The sequence below is a fragment of the Columba livia genome, chromosome 18, assembly GCF_036013475.1.
Source record: "Columba livia isolate bColLiv1 breed racing homer chromosome 18, bColLiv1.pat.W.v2, whole genome shotgun sequence".
Taxonomy (NCBI): Eukaryota; Metazoa; Chordata; class Aves; order Columbiformes; family Columbidae; genus Columba; species Columba livia.
This window is the reverse complement of record NC_088619.1, coordinates 6,583,221-6,608,471: the sequence shown is the minus strand read 5'-3', so window position 1 is coordinate 6,608,471 and position 25,251 is coordinate 6,583,221. Positions and strand designations below refer to the sequence as shown.

At 40.6% G+C, this 25,251-nt stretch overlaps 1 protein-coding gene across 15 annotated transcripts in view; it reads left to right on the top strand.

The window, feature by feature from the left end:
* TNRC6C (trinucleotide repeat containing adaptor 6C) overlaps nt 1–25,251 on the top strand; it is a 309,563-nt gene that overhangs the window by 280,311 nt on the left and 4,001 nt on the right. For 4 of the 15 annotated variants that reach the window (XM_065034685.1, XM_065034694.1, XM_065034692.1 and 1 more), the window contains 18 exons: nt 1,082–1,291; nt 2,482–2,648; nt 3,313–3,417; nt 3,866–3,946; nt 4,469–4,526; nt 4,726–4,871; nt 12,044–12,217; nt 13,484–13,630; nt 14,101–14,223; nt 14,754–14,837; nt 15,134–15,365; nt 17,085–17,252; nt 19,030–19,221; nt 19,369–19,512; nt 20,917–21,033; nt 22,433–22,627; nt 24,282–24,352; nt 24,987–25,126. In XM_065034685.1, the coding sequence (XP_064890757.1) occupies nt 1,082–1,291; nt 2,482–2,648; nt 3,313–3,417; nt 3,866–3,946; nt 4,469–4,526; nt 4,726–4,871; nt 12,044–12,217; nt 13,484–13,630; nt 14,101–14,223; nt 14,754–14,837; nt 15,134–15,365; nt 17,085–17,252; nt 19,030–19,221; nt 19,369–19,512; nt 20,917–21,033; nt 22,433–22,627; nt 24,282–24,352; nt 24,987–25,126 (2,554 nt within the window). The remainder of the gene's footprint in view (nt 1–1,081; nt 1,292–2,481; nt 2,649–3,312; nt 3,418–3,865; nt 3,947–4,468; nt 4,527–4,725; nt 4,872–12,043; nt 12,218–13,483; nt 13,631–14,100; nt 14,224–14,753; nt 14,838–15,133; nt 15,366–17,084; nt 17,253–19,029; nt 19,222–19,368; nt 19,513–20,916; nt 21,034–22,432; nt 22,628–24,281; nt 24,353–24,986; nt 25,127–25,251) is intronic. The other 11 variants (XM_065034683.1, XM_065034684.1, XM_065034687.1 and 8 more) reach the window with 11 other exon arrangements.

Below are 25,251 nucleotides of genomic sequence, written 5' to 3'. Positions count from 1 at the left end.
TTAGCACACTAACTAGTGACTAGTTAGTAAACAATCTCTTTTCTACCTGTTTTCTTCCTTCTTCATCTCCATAGGGTTCTAATATTTTGATTTGCCTCTATTGTAGTCATATGCTCTGGTATTTATCACAAACCAAACAACTTCAAGGCAAACAGTTTCTGCCATCCAAATGGCCATGGGGTTATTTTGAGGGAAAACAACTGCATCCTGCCACAGCTTAGTGAACATTTCACTTTCCCTTGAGGATTTCCTGTTGGCCGGGGCCCAATGTTAATTATGTTTTTATTTCTATAAAACAAAGCTCTGCCAATATGTCCATGTTTATTACTCGCTGTGATCTTTTTGTTTCTTGCAATTCTAACAGTGCTTTTAAACTTCAGCGTTAAAACCTCACTTTCTTGCCAAAGAACCCTTTGATGGAGCTTATTCTGTTGCAAAACAACACTTGTGCAGATCTGAGTGTTATTTAAGGCATGGAGCTTTTTCTCAGGAAAGCCTAAATGCATATTGTTTTCCTAGAGAAAATAAGTTTTCTCTTGAGCAGAATTTTTGAAAATTTTAGGCAGGTTTGGATTTTGAGACCACTGAAGGTGTTTTCCTTTCAAACAGCTATGGAAAGGAACTTAAAAGTAGCTTCTTGCTTTGATTCAACCACTGTGATGGTGTTTGTGAGCTGCTTTTATTGCGAGGTACATGATGGTGCTGGAGAGCATCCCACGGCCAGAGGGAAACGGATGGCACTGCAGGCTCCTTGACCCAATATTCCACCTTCTCTGTTTCAAATATGAAGCCTACTGGCTTGTTTTTAAAATGGATGAAAAACCTTGGGTTTTTTTTTTTTTTAAAAATCCTTTGGCAAATACAAAGGAAATTTCTGCTTGTACCTGTAGAATTTTGCATCATTCATTCAAAAATGTAGCTTTATCCACAGAATCACAGAATGTCAGGGATCGGAAGGGACCTCGAAAGATCATCTAGTCTCTTTCCAGACAAAACCTTTAATAAAATGTCTGTCTTTGAAAGAATTGATTGAAAAGAAACCATTCCTCTCATCACTGTTCTCTCCTTCCCCTTGCTTCAGCAGGCTGGGGAGAAATGCCTACTGTCCACACCAAGACCGAAGCTCCTTGGGGAGAGCCCTCGTCCCCTTCTGCTGCGGTGGATAACGGCACTTCGGCCTGGGGGAAGCCCCCCAGCAGCGGTACCGGGTGGGGAGATAATCCTGCCGAGCCGGCAGGGACGTACGGAAGAACAAACGCTCCAGCTGCTGCCCCAGCACTGTGCAAACCAGGTGTGTGCCTGGGTGTCGCTGTCACAAAATGGGGGGGAAAGGGCCAAGTCTGTTTGCTTCTCCCAGTATTTTTAAACAGCACTTCTTCTGGTTTTCTGTGCATTTACATCAGAGGCGTTCTTAATAAGGTCATGCTCAAAACTCCATTAGCTGCAGTAATATTCCAGATACCATGCTCATACAAAAATATGAATATAGTGCATCGATCCAGTCAATTTAAAGGTATTCCCTAGAGTATTTTTGCGTACTTCGAAAGCAGCACGGTAGGGACACGGGAAACTGGGAAACTGCAGAAGAACATGAATAGTACTTATCACTCGCTGCCTTAAAGAAACCTGTACTGGGCTGTGAAGCAGCTGAGGTCAATCAAGATAGGATTGATTGTGGTAGGAGAAGAAGTACATGAGAAAGACTAGTCATAACTATTCTGTTAAGCCGAGGAAGTGGATATCTTCGTCAGCTATTTAAACTGTTCCTAACAGTTCTAGCAGCAACTGGCTTCGTGGTTCCTAACGTTATTTGGTAAAAATCCTCCATCTCAAAATGCCTTGTTTTAGACTTCTGTTTTGATAGTGATAGTCTTTAAGTTTCAATCCCGTAGAATGCTATACTACTGAGAGATAGTTAAAAGGCCCAGAAAAACCTAAAAAGAGGAGTTAGAGGCCTTAACATGAGTAATCCCAGCTTTAAACAGAGTAAACAGAATAAAATGGAATGAGGGAACACAGCCTGTTCACTGGATGTAAAGAGTTCCCTGCAGCTCAGATCTCATTCTCCTGAGGTGGGAATGAGTTTCTGACCATTCATGACCTTGAAATTTGGTTTTGTTCATCAGAGAATATGGCAGGAAAAATTGAAAGCAAAAATAACACTTAACAAGTGCGTGGTCATACTTTTGGTTCCTTGTTCCTAGGAGACCAAAATGACCATGACCACAGATCTTACTTGTTGAGGAAAAAGCCAGACTTGCTGTTGGTGGATTTATTCTGCTATAAAGTATTTATAGTACTTTTTTGTTAGCTTCAAAGAAGTTGTCCTTATCATTTAAAGCCAGTTAAGCTGCTTGATGAACCTCTGTATCTCTTGAAAATACTCAAATGTTATACTGGATATTGCATAGAAGGATATTTCTGCAAAATTTGCAGGAAATTGAATCTGGTTTTTCTTCTCCCTCTTTCTTTTCCCTCCAGCTTCAAAATCTATGCAAGAAGGCTGGGGCAGTGGTGGGGATGAAGTGAATCTCAGTACTAGTCAGTGGGAAGATGAAGAAGGAGATATGTGGAATAATACTGCTTCACAAGAGAGCAGCTCCTCCTGTAATTCCTGGGGGAACGCCCCGAAGAAAGGACTTCAAAAGGTAAGACAAAAAGAAAGGCATTCTCTAGAAAAGAGTGGAATTAGTATAACATTTCTAGAGTAAGTTGTCGCAGATTGTCTGTTGTGTACACCCGAGCTCTTAAATGAGAGCTCTGACACCTGAATGCAAACCCAGCTTGCCACTACAGTGGCTCAAGCACAGCCGACCTGCTCACGGGGGAAAGTGGGAGATCTTTGACTTTAAGCATATCAGATGCTTTGGGAGTTTTGTTGTTACTGCTTTTGTTTTCTCTAAGTTTTATAAGCTTCCATGTATTCTAAAGAAATGATAATGTATTCATGGAAACAGAAAAGGTGTTAAGGTGGCTTTCAGACCCTTTCCGTGGTGCTAGAAAAGCAAACAGTTTGCGATGAAGTGGTTCAACAAAAAGTATCTGTTTCCTATTTGTGAGGAACAAATAGATAATTGTAAGGTGTTTACTGGTATGAGAACATAGCAAACTTGTATTAATGCTGCACTCAACCGTGAACATAGACAATTGTGTTGGGAAGTTTTCCATTGCACAGTCTTTTATTTCAGGACGAGGCCAGGCTGTAACTTAAAGGAATTGGGAATGCATTTAGCTAGTTTGTTTATTATTCCAATAGCCAACAGTTAGGCCAGTGATTTGATCAAGTATGGTTGTTTCTTGTACTGTCCGCAGCCCAAAACAAATCCACGCTTGTCCCTTGGTACTTTCTGGAGAACTGAAAGGAAGAGACTTCTTAAGGATTTTGTGATAGAAAAGCTGCACAGAGATCTTTTAAAGGTGTTTATCTAGACGCTCTTGTTTGTTTTTAAGAAAATACACTGAGTAACGTTCTTAAATTCAAGGTTACAAACTTGGTTTTGGGAATGTTTTTCAGGAAGTGTTTTACTATTTCAGAAATTTTTATCTCATTATGCTTTCCTGCCAAGGATTAAAATGAAATACGTAAATTCAAAGGTGGCTTTAATTCAGTGGTCAGCAAATCAAATACTAAATAGTACACTGAACACCTATACAGCTGAGATAAAATTTGTACACTTTGTGGGGGAACAGAATCATAATTACGTTGGTCGGAGGGTTCTTCAATTCTTTCTAAATTAATGTACTAATACATCTTCCGGTAGCATGTGTTATTAATAAAAAACCTTAACCATATATTTTATGTACATCTAACTAGTATGAATTTTGGTACCAGACCATTAATGGAATCTCCCATTTATTTACTAAGGGCATGAAGACATCTAGCAAGCAAGATGAGGCCTGGATCATGAACCGTCTGATAAAACAGCTCACAGACATGGGCTTCCCTGTGAGTAGCGTCCACAGCTCACACACCTGTGGCTTGGCTCTTGTAGCTTCTAGTTCTTTCAGTGTTTTGGACTGTAGCTGCAAAATGATCTTCAGTCTCCTGCTGACATTACTTGATGATATACTTTGCTTGATGACATTTTTGTACCCCTTTCCGTATTAAACAGGTGAAATTAGGCTATAGCTGCCGGTTTGGAGTTTTGTTTTTTTGGTGGGCTGGTTGGTTTTTCGGTTTTTTTTTTTGGTTTATCAATAGTGAGATGAGTTGTCCATAAAAACAAGAAGAGATTTAAATAGAAGAATATAATTTGGCCTTGTAGAACTGGTACTTACTTGACAAACTGAAATGAATTTAATTGTTGTGGGTGTTGGTAAAGGGAGAAAAAAAATGTGTGGATGTTATTTGTGCTACTGAGTAAATACTAAATCCAGTATTTAAGAGACTTATCTGTTTTCTGAATTTGCTTTGGAATCATGTAAGCATGATTACTTATTCTCTTAACATAATGCATATTTTTGACAGAGAGAGCCAGCGGAAGAGGCCTTGAAGAGCAACAATATGAATCTCGATCAGGCCATGAGTAAGTATCTGTATGATTAAGCTTTTCTTAGAAGCAACACAGGAACCATTCATAATTCTGGGAGTTTGATCTTGTCCAGTTCAATTGGATATTGTTTATTCTTCTGCTTTTGTAAGCAAGACATAATTCTGTGAGCTACTGTTGGCAAATTCACTGTCTTTGCATTACCTTTTTCAATACGTTTCCCCTTTCTGTGAAGGTGCTCTGCTGGAAAAGAAGGTGGAAATGGACAAGCGTGGAATGGGAGTGACCGACTATAATGGAATGGTCACCAAACCCCTTGGCTGCCGCCCACCACCAATCTCCAAAGAGTCTTCCATGGACCGCCCCACCTTCCTTGACAAGGTAAGTTCAGAAATACGAGTATCACTTGCAAGTCAAAACTGTACATGGTGTAGAAATATTGGTGCTATCCACTGTCTGTTTAGAAACTCTAGAGAGAAATGTGATGCATAGTTACATATTGCTTTATTCTTTTTCTTTGCTTGTTTAATCTTTTGGGGATTTAGTCCTTGTGAAAAAGTCCAGTGATTTGATTCCCCCATGAAAATAAGTAATGGTCCTCCCCAGTGTTATACCTGAAAAGAAAACCTACTGGGGAATTAGTAACGCAATGGAACTAGAAATGGGAAAAACAAAGAAACAGAGCTTGGGGGGCCTTTCCCTCTGTAAAAGTCCAGAGAGTCAGTGACCGTTGCCTAAATTAACGATCAGGCCGGACCAAGGCCAAAATCTTCAAGAATTAGGCACCTAATTCCCATCGTTAGTTTTGAGCTCCTTATAGTTCAGTACTTGAATAGGAATGAGGAGCTGGGGTATTTTTTTAAGTCAAGGAGCAGACACGCAGAGTCATAAACAGCCTCTCTGATGAGCCTCCATTTCTGTGATCACGTATGACCAGTTTTCCAGCACCATTTAATGACAGAGGAGAACACTCCAGAAGTTTGTTGTGTCAGAGATTCAAAGTGCCTAAAGTAGAGAATGTAGGAAAAACAGCAGCCAGATCTTTAGTAGGAAATGAGATTTACAACCTGTCACAATGTCCTACAAAGAGACCCACCAAATCACCTCAGAATCTCCCTGACAATTACTAGTAAGGAGAGAATGGTTGTTGGTGCCATTCTTTATTTCACAAGTTATATGAAATGTTCATAAACATGGGCGGTGGTGTTTTCTGAATGCAGAAATCAATACTTTCCATAAACTGTGCTGAAACCAATTCATTTTACATAAGCTGTTTACATGATGTGAGACAGCAATGACATGTAGTCTTGTTAACGCAAACTGTATTTACACAAACACAACTTTACCAACCCTGAATAATTATTATCTTTCCAGTCCTCCACCCTGTGTTTTCTTATAGTCTTAACTATAGCGTTGTCCGTAAAGTTATGGTTTGTGTTGTGACAGGTTCCCAGGTGCTGCGCTAAGAAAATTAGTGTGGCCTTATGCTGGGACATCTGATAAATGCTGCCCTTTTAATGACAACTATTACTATTTCTGCTGTCATCACAGTCTAAACAGTTTGCCGATATGATGCAAACTGTAAACAAGTTAATCTGATTAAACACAAGTGGATCTTACATAATAATGGAATATTTATATTAATAAGGAAAAATTGGCATCTATACAAAATTTTAGAGGGTACTTACATACCAAAAGTTTTTGTGATAGTTCAGATGCTGCCACAGTGCTGTGCAATCTAGTTTCGTGGCAGTTTCCTCCAAAGATTATATATTAGAAAACTGCTTTTCTGCTTTTGGGGCATTAATAACATTTGTTCTTTCTGGGCTCCCTACTTACACTGGAGTGACGTGGTGTCCATTACGTTGTTCCCTAAACCAGACTAAATTGTGTGTATTTCCTACAACGTAAGGCTCAACCTGGCTCTTCTTCCCTTCTTCTTCTCTTCCTGCCATGTAACACATTCCTTCCTAAATATGTCAAATCTATTCGTTTATGGCAAACTTTAATGAAGATGTTAATTAAAAGATCTCTCTCCTGATGAAGGTCACAAAATCAATGAATATGTGCCAGTTCACCTTTACTCTTCTAGGGTAACGGTATCACAGAATCACAGAATGTCAGGGATTGGAAGGGACCTCAAAAGCTCATCCAGTCCAATCCCCCTGCCGGAGCAGGAACACCCAGATGAGGTTACACAGGAAGGTGTCCAGGCGGGTTTTGAATGTTTCCAGAGTAGGAGACTCCACAGCCTCCCTGGGCAGCCTGGGCCAGTGTCTGTCAGCCTTACTGAGAAGAAGTTTTTTCTCAAATTTAAGTGGAACCTCTTGTGTTCCAGTACACTCTATTCCCTCATCCAAATCATTGATGAATATATTGAATAGTATAGGCCCCAGCACTGACCCTTGAGGCACTCCACTAGACACAGGTATCCCCCTGGAGCCTCTCTAAGTGGCACGCCAGGGCGTTATTCCACCAGTCAATTTCCTTTTCACACTCCCTGATAGTCCTCAGTGTCTCAATCTCAAGCTTTGCAACCATGTAGAGCAGATCTTGCACCTGCTCACGCCTCACGCAGGTGGGATGCTGGCCATCGTCATCCGGCAGCAGCAGGCTCTGGCACTCCCTGCAGCCAGAAACCTGAATAGCCATGGGGTTTGGGTTTCGAGAACAAAAGTGCCTGATTGAGAGAAAAGAAAACCCAAAAAAAGGCTTCTCTGTACCTCGAAGATTTCACTTTATCGGGACTCGCCGAGCTGCCTCCGATCAGCTGATCTCAGGAACTGAGATCTTGAGCAGTAAAATTATTGCCAGAGAGAGAAATGCATTATGTGCAGCATAATGCACAATTATGGAAACATATGTTAAACACAACTATTGAGAAGGGAGTACTAAAATCATTAATATTCATACAGCTAGTAAAATCTGTCAGTCTGGGTGTAATCTGTCACAGTGACTTTACTATAACAAAGGAAATAATCCCCAACTATATTTGTTAGCTATCAGAGTGTTGAGCAACTTGCTAATTGAATTAAACAAATATAGTTCCTACTCTAAGAATAGATATCTTTTTTCCAAAGAAATTCTTTCCAGATTTACAGCTCATGCTACTAGAGCAATTCCTCTTCTCCAAAATTGCCCTTTGAGGTGCTATTTCAGAGCATGAGCCTGGAGCTGCCTCACTTCCAGCTCAGCTCGTCCTTGGGCAGCAGACAAGCTCTCTCACAGCTGCACAAAGCACTCCAGCCAATGCTCCTTATTTTACTTAGGTCTTATTAAGTTATTATCCTTTTGCTGGCTTTGCTGAGCCTTCAGTAAGTTATGTGAGGTTCCTCCTCGTGAAATTGTAAGCTGGGTTAGTGTGCTTGTTGCTACCACTCTTTCTCAGCTGATTCTCTCAGCTCATTTGAATTGAGTCTCCATTATTTTTCTCCTGCATTTTCTTTGACAGGTAAAGCCCAACTTAATTTTTTTGGTTTTTTAACCTTATGCATTTGAGGAGAGAGAATTTCCAGCTCTGACATTTGCTCCTCGATCCATTGAACTCCCTATTCTTTCTGGATTGGTGGTGGTCTGTGCAGCTGAACATCACCTTTGAATATTTGCTTTCACTCATTCTTCAACGTTTGCTGCAGATACTCTGTGTGTGTCACACTGAGGCAATCTTTGGCACTCAGTGCTTTGTTTTATTATTTTTTTCAGTGTATTATCTTGTTTTGTAGCACCATAAAAGGGGAAGGGAGAAAATCCAGTGGCTTTGAGAAAATAAATATCTAGGCTAGCAGTACCCTGCTACATGTTCTCAACTGCTTTATCTTATATGTGGTGGCGAGCATGCTCTACCTTGAGTACCAGGTTTGTTTGAATACGTTACCTCATGTCTTCTGGAGCCATCAAATTTGTAAAAAGCATCTAAGATTTTTCTGGAAGCACCACAAATAAGCCCAGATTGCTTCAAAGTGCAGGGATTTGGTTTGTGTACCACCCCTGAGTAGTGTCTCAGGTTTGGTGTGTATTTCATCTCACCTACCGCGTGTTCTTCTAAGCTCAGAAGAAAAATGCGGTGGCTTGTTGATCTGCACTGACCACTCAGTAACTGAAAATCTTGAACCCTACAGAAACATCACTTAATTTTTTAGCACAGATTGCAAGTGCTGAACTCTGGACCTCTGTATTAGATCTATGTGACCAAAAGGTCAGCTCTGCAGAGGAATAACATCAGTCTGCTTTGGCGTTAGCTTGAGCTTTCCTTCTGTGAAGCTGCTCTTAGTTCCACGACAGACTCATTTTCCCTTCTGCTCTCCTCTAGCTTTGTTTTTTCATGCTTTCTCCCATAGTGCCAGCAGAGTTCTGTCGTCCTTTGCTCTGATGTTGCTTCCAAGCTTTCTCCCAAATTCTTGAGCACAGAGGAGACTGTGAAATTCTCACCCTAGAAATTAAGTCTCCTTTTCACTGCCGACTTATTTACTGGTCAGCTGCTCTTCTCTGCTGTTGAGAAATCCAGGTGTACAGGTCTTGATGCCTGTTGGCTGCATTCATGTTCTTCCAAAAACATTCTGACTTTCTTCCATGTTTGTAATTCAAACAAACTGTTTGTTGGAATTTTTTCAATCTTGTCCTTCCCATTCTTGATCCCAGTGAGTGTGACTGATTTTGTCTTTGGGATAGCAAGTGGGATATTTTACCATTACGCAGAGACACTTTTGTAGGCTTTGCAGTTAGATGGTGATCACTAGAATTTTAAGTTTGATTTTTAAATTCTTCTTTCCTCCATCTCTCTTTTCTGTGATCCAGTGATTTGTTTCTTTAACTTCCAAATTTTGAAACCTTTTTCATATTCCCATTTTTTCAAAATTAAAAGTACTTCTTTGAGTCTTGCATTTCCTGCAAGCCGTACCTGACTCCTGTCAGGTTTGAAGACAACTTATTCAGAGATGAGATTTTATTACCTTAGCTTCCTGTTTTGGAAAAGGTTTTTTTCTGTTTTAAGAAGCTATTAATACGTATTTTCTACCAACTACTTCTGTAACTGACTTTGTGTAAAGACCTCTGGCGAATTCATCAGTCTTGTATCTGTCTGTTTGGACATTTTGATTCATGAAGTGGCATTTGTTGGCAGGCAACTGCTCAAGTGTCCAGGAATCCTCTGCTAAGTGATCTGTATCACTGGGCCAAAACATCTTTGAGTAATGCTTGCATTCTGTGGTATTTGGTACATGAGACTATTGCGAGAGACCTCCCAAAGTCCTAAAGTAATGTATTGTGGATCTCCAGTGTGGTACTTTCTGTTGGATAAGTGTAGAAGGAAATGCTGCCACCAGTAGGATTTTACATTTGTGTGAAGTTCCAAAAAAGTTGAATGCAGTCTGGATTGAGCGTGATTTTGATGATTCAGATGTAGGGGATTTGTTTAATTGATTAGCCTGAGGAAGAAATGTACCATAAATTTGTAAAAGTATCACTGAAGAGAAAAGATTAGGTAGAGAATATTATTCTTCAGGAAGCAATTATTGCATAAAGGAGCCTGAAAAATAATGGGTCACAAACCCCTGTGGGCAGTAAAGGTATCACCTAGTTTAGGTTAGAATGACTGCTGAGCACTTTACATTGACCGACTAAAATGCTTTATGTTAAATGAATTGATTTCAATTCCCCTTACAGAGCATGGGTTTGTGCAGCACAGTTGACAACGTAAGTTCAGATTTTAAAAACAATGGAACGAAATGAATGTGAACAATGTGTTATAAACTTGCTCCAAAAGACATGTGCAGTTTGGCCAAGGAGCACACTTGTGCAAGTGGCCTTGAGGAGGAGTCCACTGGGGCTGGAAATTAGCTTCCTGAGTCTCCAGTGTGGCTTGTCCTCTGCCATCCTGGCACTGCCTGTTTCCAAAACGTGAAAAAAGTCATGTCAACGAGACAATCATTGAATACATTTTGGGGGCAGGGTGGGATTGCATTGGTCTTTCATGGTCAATAGGTCTGTTCACGCAGGAAACAATGGCATCTGAAGGAGAGAGCACACACCAAGCTTGAAATTATTTTCACTTTAAAGGGGGAAGGGTAGAATTGTGAACATATGTCTGTGATCTAAGGAGAAATCTTTGAACCTGTTACTGTCATGCAAGCTGCAGTTGTTTGTGGAGTGTGACTGATGTCCAGTAGAATGTAAAATATCTTGAGCTGAAAGGCCTTGGGGATATCATTAGAAAATGTCAGTGTTCCCCTCAGGATAGGCAGATAGCATGTCAAGTGTCACTTTGCCTGGTAGTAAAGAAACTTTTTCTTTGCATCAAAGGAGAGCTGTTGAAAATGCGTTTTTCAGGATTAATTTAGAACATGAAATTTACTGAGTGTGCTTGCTGCATTAAGTCATTTGTTTGGGTATCTGGTTAGCGGACTGGGCTGCTTTTTTAGCAAAGGAGGTTTCTCAGTCTCTCACAATCTTCTGGGGCATTGAATTTATGGGTTGAAATAACGTAGCTCCTCACCTATTTAGAAGCCATTCTTTGCAATGAATATATTGCCTGAAAAACACCAGTCCAGCACATTGCAAATTAAAGATTTTTCACTCTGCCTGTTTTTGGAGCTCTACTTTGTACACAGTGTTATTTGATCACGCTTGCCGCAGGCTTCCCAGACATCAAAGCACAGTTTGAGATAGAACTTGGTACCCCACTGTAATACTAGCTAGATATCTACCTGTTTGATTGGGGATTATATGATTTATTTTCTTTTCTGACTTGCTGTTTGTCCCCCACGGGGTCTGCCTTCTGTGCATCGTGCCCATGTTCAACCATGGTTCCTTACAGCTCGGTTATCAGAGGGGGCTCCTTATGTCTTGCTAAAATCTGCCTCCTCCTGGGGGACATTCAGACGGTGACTTAATCACTTTCCTAGGAAGGCTACACAGACATCAGTATTTTTTTTAAGGATATTTGCGTTTGTTGGATGCGTTAGGGTTTAATGCTTCATAGTGGATAATAATAACTCAGTGCTATGTGAATATTAAAAGAGAGTCCTATGTCTCAGTTAGGAAAGGGGATTAATACAAAAGTGCTTTTTTAAGAGCAGAGCTATGATGTGGAACCAAATGGGGACTGCTATCAAATCAGCTGATCTGGCCTTTCCCAGGTTCTGGGTTAGCAAAAGCGGTGTGGCAGAGCCTGTGCTCCACTGCTGAGGATTTACCACGTTGACCCAAGTCTTCCCTGAAATGTGTTGGGTCTCTTCCCTTTCCACCTTTCAATCTGGTGGAGGAGAGAGGGGAAAACCTCAGAGGGGAGGAGGAGGTGGCTGCATGATAGCTCTGCAATGGGTTCCTTCTGGAGAGGTGGCGGGGGGGCATTGTACATTTGTGGATTAAGTGTAACAAAGAAAAACAATACCTTAATCCTATTTCTCTCTTTCTTCTCCCTTCACTCCATACTTTTCATTCCCTGTTATTCATGCTTTTTTTTTTTTTTTTTTTAAATATTTGTATTCATCCATGCCCTTTTGTATTGCCATGGGACACTGTTTTGTGCACTGTCTGCTCCTGGGCCCCGCACACAGCTCACCCTTTCTTTCTCCAATCAGGATGGCGGCCTAGTGGAAGAGCCCACTACTTCACCATTTTTGCCTTCACCAAGCCTGAAGCTCCCCCTTTCAAACAGTGCACTCCCTAATCAGACCCTGGGCGGGATTGCCTCAGGGCTGGGCATGCAAAACTTGAATTCTTCTAGACAGGTAAGGCTGTTGGGGGAGAGCCCAAGTTGAATTTCAGCTCTCTTGGACTCCTCACTTTCCAGGAGAAAATGGTGGTTTAAACTGAAAGGGTGTGCAGCATCTTTGTTCACATGAAATATCAGTGGAGAAACTACCTGCTGTGTTAACATTTCACATTGTAGGACATGAAACAACTGCTTAGTTGTAATTAGCCCGCTAATTGCACACATACATTGAGAAGAGGCTGCAGTGTTATGGATTTATACCACTCAACACTGGTATAGCTCTGCCTTGATTGATGTGAGGTTTCTCTTTTTTGAGGCATTGCTCATTGTCACCGACTCTAAGGCAGAGACGTTGCTCTAATTCGTCTTTCCTGGCTGGCATAATTACTCAGTGATAAGATGGGTCAGAAGTGATGGGGGCTTTTTTATTCCTGCTCTAAGTGTCAAGCCAGCTCATAGCTTTGACAGGTGGTAAGAAAGAAACTGTGCTTCTAGCACCTCTGGTCAGATGGAGCATTGTGGCAAGCGTGATGTTTTGGCCCTTGGGTAGAACATGCTGAAAGGGAAAGAAGGGCAAAGGAGATGGAGAGGAAGATTTGTAAACAACCACAAGACTGAGTTCATAAACTTCTGTTAATAATGAAAAGATTATTTTTGCCATATAAATTGGAAGTTCCAGCAAAGATAAGAAATAACAATGCAGAAAAACTCTATATATCATTCTACGGTGGCTTTTCTTACATATATTATTTTAAAGCTAGTTTTCTAAAGGCATTACTTGTCCAGCACTTATAGCCCGTTAAGCATATCTTTCAGAAGCAGTGACGGCACTGATAGCATGTCCATTATTGGTAGCTTTATGAAATGACTAAATATCAAAACTGCGTAGCTAATTTAAGGATTGGAATGCCGTGAGTCTAATGCCGCCATTCTCCTGTCCCTTGCTACGCAAATACAGCCATACAGCCATTTTTGGCGAGTGCTTCTCATTGTTCATCTTGTGACCCTCTAGGGTTTTGCATCCTTATAAAAGTGATCTTCACCTCCAGCTGCCTTTTGTTCAAGCATCTATACAAAGTTTTGGAGGTTTGGGAGGTTGGGTACACGCCAGTCTTTGCCATCCCTGATTCTAAACCTGATTGTCAATACAATCTCTATGTACTGGTTTCTTTATCCATTCTTGTCATAATCACTGAAGATAAAGACTGCACAGCTAAGTAGCTTCCAGTTTATATGCTGAATGATGTCTTTAAGTGCCGATGTCTGTCTTGCCCTGCTGTAGATACCGAGTGGCAATCTGGGTATGTTTGGCAATAGCGGAGCAGCACAAGCCAGGACCATGCAACAGCCGCAGCAACCGCCAGTGCAACCTCTTAATTCATCCCAGCCTAGTCTTCGTGCTCAAGTGCCTCAGTTTCTATCCCCTCAGGTTAGACAGCACTTCCATTCTCGAGTTTTCCCTTACCTGGAACTCTTCCACATTCCCTCTCCTCTCCACATGCATTCTGTCGTGCCCCTGAGACTTTGCAGCTCTTGCCTGCCTGTGTCTGTGCTGATTTATTTCCTAGCCAGCAAGCACATTACATGGGTAAGAAGTTCTAGTGTGTACACTCTGTACATCATCTGTGTGGGCACATTGTCTTGCTTCTTTTTTACAAAAAGTAGTGTTTCTAGAGAGCTGAGCAGTTAGTTCTCAGCCCTTTTTCTATAAATGGACGTTTGAGTATGGTTATTAAGATTTCTATTAGAGTCTCTTGTAAATTTTTTTGGTGGCTTGTGGTACTACTTCTGGTAATAGTCATATTTTCCAGCCGATGTCTTGTGACTCTTATTAACGGCTTACACAGTTGCCAGTGTTAAAAGTAAATGTACAATGTTTAATACACTGTTCTTTCTTAGGTTCAAGCACAGCTTTTGCAGTTTGCAGCAAAAAACATTGGTCTCAGCCCTGCACAGTTAACCTCGCCAATTAATAATCCTCAGCATATGACGATGTTGAACCAGCTCTATCAGCTGCAGCTGGTAAGTTAAAAGACAGTGCAAATAAGCTCTAAAGCAGAACTGAAGGCATGAAGATAAAAAAGGAGAATGGCTAACTACATTTTTAAATGGACGTGATGGAGCTTTAAAACAATCAGATGTCAGTTTCTTTTCAAAGAACCAAAAAAATGGGTTTTGCCTCAGTCTTTATAAATAGTCATTTGTGGAATAATTATCCTTTATAGCTGATCAGTGGAACTAAAATGTCAGTTCTCTTTGTACTGGTATGAATAACATTGTATATTTTTGGAAAAAAAAATAGGTTCCTATCTTTAAAGAATACTCATTGGTCACAAACTTACTCATCAGGTTTTTTATTGACATGTTTGGTTTTACACTGGACTTAAATGTATTTTACAATGTATTCATAGCAAGATTGTTACTTTTGCCTCATTGACTGTTTTCAGAAAACTCCAGTGTTTGCCTTTTCTATTTTATAATGTTCTGGAGCAGTTCAAGCAAGGGCTTGTTGTATCTGTCAGGACCTCTGACCTCTGCTCTCTCTCTCACAGGCGTACCAACGTTTACAAATCCAGCAGCAGATGTTACAGGCTCAGCGTAATGTTTCCGGACCCATGAGACAACAGGAGCAGCAAGTAGGTTTCCCTGCCATTAGAATTTGGTTTCAATAGCTTAAAGCAATGGTACTACGTTATACCAAAGCAGCCAGAGCATCCCTAGAAACAATTACACAGCACATGACTTGAATATTGAAAAGAGAGAGTGCTAGAGTAATAAAGCTGTTTCAGTAGGAGGAAAGCTCTTCAGCCTTTTGTTCAGTCCGTTTTTATTTGTAAACAGGTCTATTGAGTTATTTCACTGTAGAGAAAGACACAAGAAACCTGGTGCCTTTTTGTTCAGTCGAGCATTTATTGATTCTTTTTCTCACCAGGTTGCACGTACAATCAATAACATGCAGCAGCAGATCCAGCAGCACCAGCGCCAGCTGGCCCAGGCCCTGCTTATGAAGCAGCAGCCTCCCCCTCCACATCTATCTTTGCACCCCTCTGCAGGCAAATCAGCCATGGATAGCTTTTCACCCCATCCCCAGGCTCCCGGCCTTCCTGACCTGCAGACCAAAGAGCAACAGTCTTCACCGAACACCTTTGCTCCTTACCCTCTTGGTGAGTGCCCTGCATTAAAGCTGTTCCATATGCAAAAGGTAGAGGGAGTATATTTCATTAATTCAGCATCTAAGTGTTTTGCTTCACAATGTATCAAATACATAAACACAGAAGATATGTTTATTAAATAATGTTGAAATGCCAAAACACAATCATGTTATTACATGCTTATCTGATAGCTGTTCAGGTGGGCTATGTTTGCTCACGCTTAGCTCTGCCTACAAGTATCACAACAAGATTTGCTTAATTAACTATCAATGTATGTTGCTATCTGTGAACTACATATAAATTAACAGCGTCACTTTGTAAAATACACAAATGTTATATTGAAGTCAGGCAAAGTGACTAGTTAGTTTTCCACTCTCATCAGCACTGGTAAAGCATCAGTGTTAATCAATGTCTTTCAAGAAAGATATAGATAAGTTTAAAGGAGTGCAGTGAGTGTTGTGCAGATGATTAGATGTTTCGAAAATGAAACTGCTAAGGAGAAAATGAAATCCTCTGCTTGCTTTAGTCTAAAGAGAGGAGTTAAGAGACATGCAGAAATCTTCAAAAATGTAAAAGATCACTTTGAAGATGTTTTCTTGCATGTGGCTAATGCAAGAGGTAATAAATTTCTGTTGCATAAAAGGAGATCCAGTTAAACATTAAGGATCACTTATTTGCTTTAAGCAAAGTAAGGTACTGGAATAAATTACCTGGGAAGTTTCTGAAATCTTCTTCACCAGCCATTTGGTGGCAGGTTAGACACAACTCTGCCAGATAGGATTTATTTCAAAATAATGTATTTGGCTGTGAGACAGTGTTAACAGAAGAACCTTTCAGACCGATTTTCTGTGTTTGTTTTATATATGCTACAGACTTCATTTATGACATAAAGGAATTAATTTAATCTCTTTGTGACTCTCTTTATGCTGTGTACAATAGAATTGCCAAGCTTTATCTACCATGCAGCAGTTAAGAAGGTAATTTTGACTGCTATGGTGAGCTGTTATACAGCAGGAAGCGTCAGAAGGCAGAAGAATTTATGAATTAAAGGCCTAAGCCTAAGAGGTTCTTATCGTATCTCAGCTTCCTGTGATCTGCGAACATTCAGGATTATATATCCAAAAGGACCCAGATTCGTGCCACAGAAACATGTCAAAATTATTCCCTAAATACATTCCGAGTGATTTTGTTCTGTGTATACGAAATACATGCCCAAATAGTACAATACCTGCTGTGATAAATAGCTGTTGTTTGTCTGACCTTTTAATTAGTTTCTTTGTTTGGGATTTTTACAATGTTGTTAGCAAAATAAAATGGCAGACGTCATGGGGGTGTGCTGGTGAGACATTAGGAATATTTTGGCTTAGTAGTGGAGTGCTCCAAATTCTTCACTGGTTTAAATGTAGTTCTAGCACATTCTTCCAGATTCTGAGACAAGGGAAGAGACTGCGAGTAGTGATACCGACAGCTTTAAAATATTATCCCCACATCTTCTTTCTTTTTTTTTCTTTTAGCAAAGTTTTAACATTTTCTGAATTCATGGAAGCTATATTGCTGTTCCCATAAAAGCAAAAGTTCTTGACAGCAGGTTAAAAATGTGTGTAGTAAATAACTACAGGTACATGCCAATGTCTGAAAATCAATGTTTAATAATTTCTTTAGCTGGATTTTTGAACACCTCTTTTAATCCTCCGGTGTATTGTGGATATCTAATGACCTGTTTCCCTTTAGCTGGACTGAACCCGAACATGAATGTAAATAACATGGACATTACTGGTGGTTTGTCAGTGAAGGACACTTCTCAGTCCCAGTCTCGCCTTCCTCAGTGGACACACCCCAACTCAATGGATAATCTGTCTAGTGCTGCTTCTTCGCTTGACCAGAACTCCAGCAAGCACGGTAGGTCACTTCTAATCTCTGTGTCCATCTGGCTGTTTGAGACTTGAGTCATATCGCACTTATAATTTTTTTTCTCATGTTACTATTTTCATTTAGCGCTCATAAATGGTTGATATGGAGCACTCTTTGAGACTGATATTTTTAAGATGGTTTCTGCAGTCACATCCAGCAATGCATTGAAGCTCTTGCTGCTGTCACTCCCTACATGCTATGTAGGAATGTTTTTTTTAATTTGCTGAATTTTGTTGCTCAGAACATGGAGTTCAAGTATAACAAGCCTTTGGCATTGGCAAAACAAGTCCCACAAGTTTCCCTTTACTCCAGGTCTGCATACCTTCAATCCAAAAAAGCTTTACATTGGCTTTCTCCCACAATGTTTCCAGTATCATCAATCTTTCGTAGCCAGTGCTGTACAAAGGCAGGATGGATTGCATAGTTACCGCCCTGGGAGTTAGGAGCAGAAGCTTCATATTTTTCCAGAAGTAACTGCTGATCTAAGGAAGACAACCAGCTTGGCTAAACAGGGAGATTCTGAGGGAAATCAGAAATAAAAAGAGAGTTTACCGACTGTGGAAAGAAGGGCTGGCTACTTATGAAGAATTTCTGAAAATAGCTAGATCATGCAGAAAAAAAATCAGGGGAACTGAAGTGCAATTTGAAGTTAATTTGGCCACTTCTGTTAGGGATAATAAAAAGTCCTTCTTCAAATATGTTAATAACAAAAGGAGGAGCAAGGAAAACCTCCATTCTCTGTTGGACTTTGAGGGAAATATAGTTAACAAAGATGAGGAGAAAGCTGAGGTACTTAATACCTACTTTGCCTCAGTTTTTACCAGTAAGACAGGTGGCCCTCAGGACAACTGGCCTCTGGAGGTGGTTGGCAGAGGTAGGAAGCCAAATAGCCCCCTTGTATTCCAGGAGGAAATAGCTGGTGACTTACTGAGCCATCTGGATCCTCACAAGTCTATGGGACCAGACGGGATCCATCCTAGGGTGATGAGGGAGCTAGCAGAAGAATGGCTGCCCAGGGAGGTGCTGGACTCACCGGCCCTGGAGGTTTTTCAACTGAGATTGGACATGGCACTTAGTGCCATGATCTAGTAAATGGACTGGAGTTGGACCAAAGGTTGGACTTGATCTCTGAGGTCTTTTCCAACCCAGTCGATTCTGTGATTCTGTGATCTGTTTGAACACCTTTATCCCTAAACGCCTCCAGTATCCTGACTCATTTATTCCTTTATTTTCTGTACCAAGTTTATTCTGTTAGAACATGGTGCTCTGTTAACTTCATTGTATCCTGGACTTTATTGTGAGTGGTGTTAATTGTTTTTTTTTTACAGTAGTTTTTCATTCTGCAAGTAGCTGTGGTGCTTATGCCAAATTCTTGTTTGATAGTTTGTAGGGATGTGAGAAAGGCTGTTTCAAATCATCCATCCTGTTAGCAATGAATACCAAGAGAAGGATGAGGAGGGAGCTTGCTTTCAGTGATATTGTTTAGTGTACTGTCTCAGTAAATTCCTATTTACCATCAGTGTAATTATTTGAATTACTTAGTCTCTTTTTGGCAGTGATGTAGTCCAAATTTCTTTAACTTGAGTGTCTAGATTGTACCAGTGGTTTATCTCACAGCTGTAATTCCTAGTAAGGCTTCAGAGGGTGTCAAGCCTTGCTTGCTGTGTTTATATTTTGATTTTATTTTTATCTTTGTAATACAGAAAGAAAATACCCCAATTTAGTCCCACTCCTAAACAAAGCCTTTCTATTTCATTCATTGCAGGTGCTATACCTGGAGGTTTAAGTATTGGTCCTCCGGGGAAGTCCTCCATTGATGACTCTTACGGCCGGTACGATCTGATTCAAAACAGTGAATCGCCTGCCAGTCCACCCGTAGCTGTTCCTCACAGCTGGTCACGTGCCAAAACCGATAGTGATAAAATTTCCAATGGCTCCAGCATAAACTGGCCACCAGGTAACAAAATACAAAGCATTTGTGTTTGACTGCTGTCCTTAAAATGTATTGCTGGTTCTGTTTATTGAATACTCATGCCTTCTGATACGCAGGAACTTTGGAGAATTCCGACTTTATATAGTCTTCTTTTTATTATCTTTGAAACAGAGTTTCATCCAGGAGTGCCATGGAAAGGACTGCAGAATATTGATCCTGAAAATGACCCCGATGTTACTCCTGGAAGTGTTCCAACTGGGCCTACCATAAACACCACGATACAGGATGTTAATCGCTATCTTCTCAAGAGTGGAGGTAAACACACAAATTACATTCACATCTCATACAACCTAGGTGTTTGCCCCTAGGTGAAATTACCCGTTATTGCCAGTACCCCTCCCGTTGAGACTGGGGCTTTCATGACATGCTGCCAGGAAGAGACTCTCTTTGAATAGTGCACATGGAAGTGCACGGATCCTGTCAACAGAGCTGAGCTCCATTTAGAGGGCTGGCCTGTGTCCTTGCACTGGACACTTAGACAAAACCTGAGGTTTTGGGCTGATTTTTGGTTTACACTGTTTGCTAAATAAACTTTGCAGGGTCAGCTACTATGAGCTGAAAGTCTTAGCCACATGGAATAAAGAAGAGGTTCAGCTCTATGGGCATATGGGCCTTTGAATCTGATATAATTCCCTCACTGCTACCTGGGAATAGATTATTTCCAGAGAAGACATTGATAAATCATTATTTTGCTTACAACTGATGTCTCTAGTGGTGTGTCCTGTGGAGCACAGAGAGTAAAGGGAAAGTTCAGTTGGTTGCTATTCCAGTTGAAAATGTGGCCTGTGTTTTTTACTGAGCCATAAGGGTTGGGATTGTCTTTCTACTTCCTCCCTTCTGCCTCAGTACAGTGCTCTTTTCCAAAGAACTCACCTGTTTTTATTAGTCAGTTAAAGGTGTTTCAGCGTCACAGTTCATCTATGTATGTCAGGAATGCTAAGTCACTTGGGATACACGCCTAATTGTGTTGGTGGCTAGAGAGAATACTGCCAGCTCTTCTGGTCTTTATAATGAAGATACTTTGTGTTATATCAGTTTCTGTATTTGCTACCAGTAAGGAAATTGTGTGTATGTTTAGATAGCTCCTGCTATTGTAAATGATGTACCAAGATGGCTTCAGGCTATTTCATTTAATGTTATCAGTTTGAGAAGCGATTGCGAAAATGTGTTCTTGCTTTACTGAAAGTCTGCAAAAATCTGAAGATGTTTGTGAGCATTAGGATGTAGGAGAAGTGCTTAGCTTGAGTAATTTAGGACAAATCACCCATGGTAAGAGGTTAGTTTATCACACATGCATCTATGCTCATCTAGAGTTGCCATTGCTTAAATCAGCTGGCAGAGCACTTGTATAAATCAAGCCTGTTCCTTGAGACAAAACACTTTGGTGTTTTGAAAGTCATGTAGCTTAAAGGAAATTAAGAATTTATCTTCTGCACAGGCGCTAGCACATTTGCTGCTGTGCCAGCTTGCTTTTCTACTAAAGACTTCTGCTTCACTTTATCATGCTTTCTATAACATGTCATTCCTAGACTTCAGAAACCAGGCTGATTAAGGGAAATGCCTTGCATGGTTTATATTTGCACGTTAATAGATTTGCTTATGTCACACCAAACATCATTATGCCCATCTTTCTTAGTTGCTTCTCTGCTGGTTCTGCAGGGTCATCCCCAACATCATCTCAGAATGCCACGCTGCCTTCATCGAGTGCCTGGCCGCTTAGTGCCTCCGGCTACAGTAGCTCTTTCAGCAGCATTGCATCCGCACCTAGCATTGCAGGTATGAAAAATGGCCTTTCTACTTTCACATCCTTCTGCATTCTGAGAAAAGGCCCTAGAAAGCGCTTTCCCAGTTATTACAGTAGTGCTACTACAGACAGAAGCACGTTTTTCAGCCCTGTGCTGGGTAGGCAGCTCTGCTGGCAGCTCTTCAGTGCTGAGCGTTGGATGGTATGCCTGGAATTGTGCTAAGGAAAAATGTATTTATTCCACGTGGTGCCACATACTGTCACTCTGTATTGGCATCGAGATCTCCTGATGACCATTTCCATTGCAACTTCATCAGGAATATTCTATTGTCTTAGGACCTCAGTAGAAACACCCCCACTCTTCCAGTAAGAGCTGATGTGAAATTTTTGGTACAAAACTCACTGTTAAAAGTGAACCATCTTCAGCTCAGGAAAATAGTAGTACCTCAAGGAGGTACTCTGCATGGCTCTGGAGGGGTCACCTTTGGGGCTCTTAAATGTCTTTTAATAGTAAATCCAAAGCCTGGTGCTCCTCTATAATATGTCTGAGCCTGTAGATGGTCTATATAATATGTGAATTACCCCGGTTTTTTTTAATGAGCTATACATTCTGAAGTATCTCTCTTTGCAAATCATGGAAGTTTTGCTTGTGAATTGACTACCTAAATATCCAAATTAACACATTATAAAAATTTGTCGGGGCTGTTGTATGGATTATATTAGCATTTTCATATCTGATTGGTGAAAATCCTCCACTCCTTTGAATAAATGAAGCTGCAGCCTCCAGGTCCTATTGCAGAATGCAGAACAAAAAGGGTTTGTTTGAAACGTTTTGCTCCAATGAAAGGAAAAGAAAGGAATGGCTTGCTTTTCTTTTATCTGCCATGCGTTTCTGCTTTATTTGCTTTTTATTTTTTTGCGGTATGATCTAATCTTTGTGTTAACCCCATGAGAAGTAGTGACATAGCAACATCTAATCTGTGGTCATGTGCATGTGTCATGTCCTACATCACAGGCTGAACTGCTCTGAGTTCTAAAACTCGGAGAGAGACAATCTTGAAGTGGTTTGTTATCATTTTGATGAAATTAGATTTCAAATACTGAAGTCCATTTTCTGGTCTTTTCATATATACTGTCTTTTACAAGAAAGGAAACTAGATTTCAACAAGGGAGCTGTATATGTAGTGGGTGTTGTGAGATTCATTAAATATAAAGTTCTTTGAAAACATAAATGTGTTAGCAAACGTTCAAGTGTTAGGAGGTGCAAAGGCTATAGAATTTATACCACTGGATGGTACGGAATGCTGTTCTTTCCTCTCCTGAAAAGCTGGAAGAATATAGTCAGTGCTGAAGCTTGATGATTACCTATCCTACTCTTTTTAACAGTTGTTGCTAACTAAAACTACACAAATATATATTTTTCTGTTGCAGGAAAATTGTCAGACATCAAGTCTACGTGGTCCTCTGGCCCGATCTCTCACACACAAGCCTCTCTGTCCCACGAACTATGGAAGGTACCCAGAAACACTACTGCTCCGACGAGACCACCGCCAGGCTTAACCAACACCAAGCCATCATCCACGTGGGGTGCCAGTCCCCTGGGCTGGACCAGCTCCTACTCCTCCGGTACTCCAGGCTTCTGTGGTTTATACCACCCCAGTCCCTTCTTTTTAGAATTATTTGTTTTTATTCTGTGTTACAATAATGAGGTACCTCACAGCTGTGTATTGGGCTCCAGAAACTAGAGGTTTAATACAAACAGAGTGTGTCTGGTTTGGGGATGAAGCTCATGTCTGTTTATTTTAGGTAGGATATGTTGTAAATGAAGCTGTCGTCTTTTAGGTGTTTGTAGCAAGGGCCGGTTGGTCTCTCTTCCCAGGTAACAAGTGACAGGATGAGAGGAAATGACCTCAGGTTGTACCAGGGGAGGGTGAGGTTGGATCTGGGGAACAGTTTCTTCCCCAAAGGGCTGTGGGGCATTGGAACAGGCTGCCCAGGGCAGTGCTGGAGTCACCATCCCTGGAGGGTTTGGACAGACGGACATGAGGCTCTCAGGGACATGGTTAGTGGTGGACTTGGCAGTGTTGGGTTAATGGTTGGACTCAGTGATCTTAAAGGTCTTTTCCAAGTAAAATGATTCTATGATTCTATTAGTAATTGTAGGAATTGGCAAATCACATAACTCCAAACAGGATTTTTTTCCCATTTCCTTAATTTCTAAAAATACCTTTTAAATATGTTTCTTTTTTTGTGGTTATGATCTATGATTGCCTACAAGGCTTCAAGATGAATGAATCAGCCCATGGAATTTAATATGAAACATATTTTTGGAGCATGGATGTAAAGGACCTGATGGCATTGCAGGAGCCTCAGGAAATGTCTTAATTTTTTCATGCAGGCTCTTCTTTTAAATGTCGTGGTTTTGCTTAAGTACAAATGTGAGAGAACATTTGTCTGGCTATAGAAATATATCTATCATCTTTGTGAAGTATTGACAGCTTCAGAGTATTACACCTGTTTTATAAAGCTGGCTGTTTCATTAATCTGCTTTCACTGAGTTGAGAATGAAATGATCTTCCCTCTTCTTGCCATTTATTTTGGATCTGTTTTCTTCACCGAAACCCCACCTGGTGGGCAGACATTGCTGGTGCCAGGATTCTCTCTGGAGCCTGCATGCGGTCATGCGTGTCACAACAGAAGTACTGTGGTTTCTCAAATGCCACTTATAAATATCAAGCTTGTACAGTTTCTCATTGTAAAACATCAGGCTGGAGTTGGCAAAGCAGGTTTTGTTAGTTATGGCCTTGTCTCTTTAATCAGAACATTGTTAGTGCAGAAATACGTGTTTTGAATAAGTCACATACATTAATTTATCATTGGCAAGATAGCAGAATGCTGCAGTGCTGTAAAAATCTTTAATAGCAAGCAGCAGTCTGAGCTTGCATGTCTAAATTGCTTTTAAAATGTGTCTGCTGGATTAATTCTAACGTAACCTGAAAGTGCAGTTTGTTGCAGTGTCATACCTGCATCCCCTCGTTTTCTAATAGTTATTGTGGGAATGTGAATAATGCCACAGATGTTTTGAATGTAACAAAAGCAGCTTTGCATTCAGCAACCTTTCCTTGTGAAGAAGACAATGAATGAAGGTGTGAGGAAACTGCTGTAGGATTTTCATTAGCAATAACGCTTGCTAGTATGTGGTGATTCCACATAAGTTTTCTGCTTGTAATATGCTCTCGACATCATGATAAAATGTTTTGTTGTGGAATTTGTGTTGTAGGTTCTGCATGGAGTACTGACAGCTCAGGGAGAACAAGCAGCTGGCTGGTTCTTCGAAACCTCACACCCCAGGTAAATCCAATTGTACATAACTAGTTCTGAAAACAGACCTGGCACATTGAAGAGACAATAAGAAGAACGTTTATCAACCTTGGTCATTTGGTTCAATTGGTGGGAAAAGAATTATTCTGCATTTATTACAAGCGTCTGTCTTCTACAGAGAATTTTTGAAGTTTTCAAAGTGCTGTCAAGTATGAACATTTAATACTGTAATTACTCATTCAGTGTGCACCATTCGTATATGTGGAAGTTTGGAAGTGAATGATGTTTTAAAGCAGATACAGAGATGTAAAATCTCCTTTTCCTATGTGTTTGGGGTTTTTTAAATTCTTCTCCTATGTCTTTCAAATCCTCTAGTCCTTCTTGTAGTGCCACTCACAAGGAAGAACATAGGCCACAAAGCTTTGAATATAAACATCCAAATTAATTTTGGGGAAAATTTAGTTATATTTATGAGCTGTGTTTTTTCTTTCACTTACTTCTGGACTTTTGATAAGTTTATAATTAAATTCTTCCTATGGAAGAAGGACTTTTTTTTTCTTTCACCTGTACTTGTCCTTTAGCTTTTAAAACTTGTTTAGTTAACAGGCATTTAAAGTGAAATCACACAAATACAGATAACCTTTCCCCTCTTCCCTCTCACCAGATTGATGGTTCCACACTGCGGACACTGTGTTTGCAACATGGCCCTCTGATAACATTCCACTTGAACCTGACGCAAGGGAATGCTGTGGTCCGATACAGTTCAAAGGAAGAAGCAGCCAAGGCCCAAAAGTCTCTGCATATGTACGTTTCTGCCCTCCCTTCCCGAGAAGAGCCTGGCTCCGTCCTCCTGACACTCACCCTTTAGATATCTGTAAACATTAATGAGGTCACCCCTCAGTCTCCTCTTGTCCAGCTCCAGAGCCCCA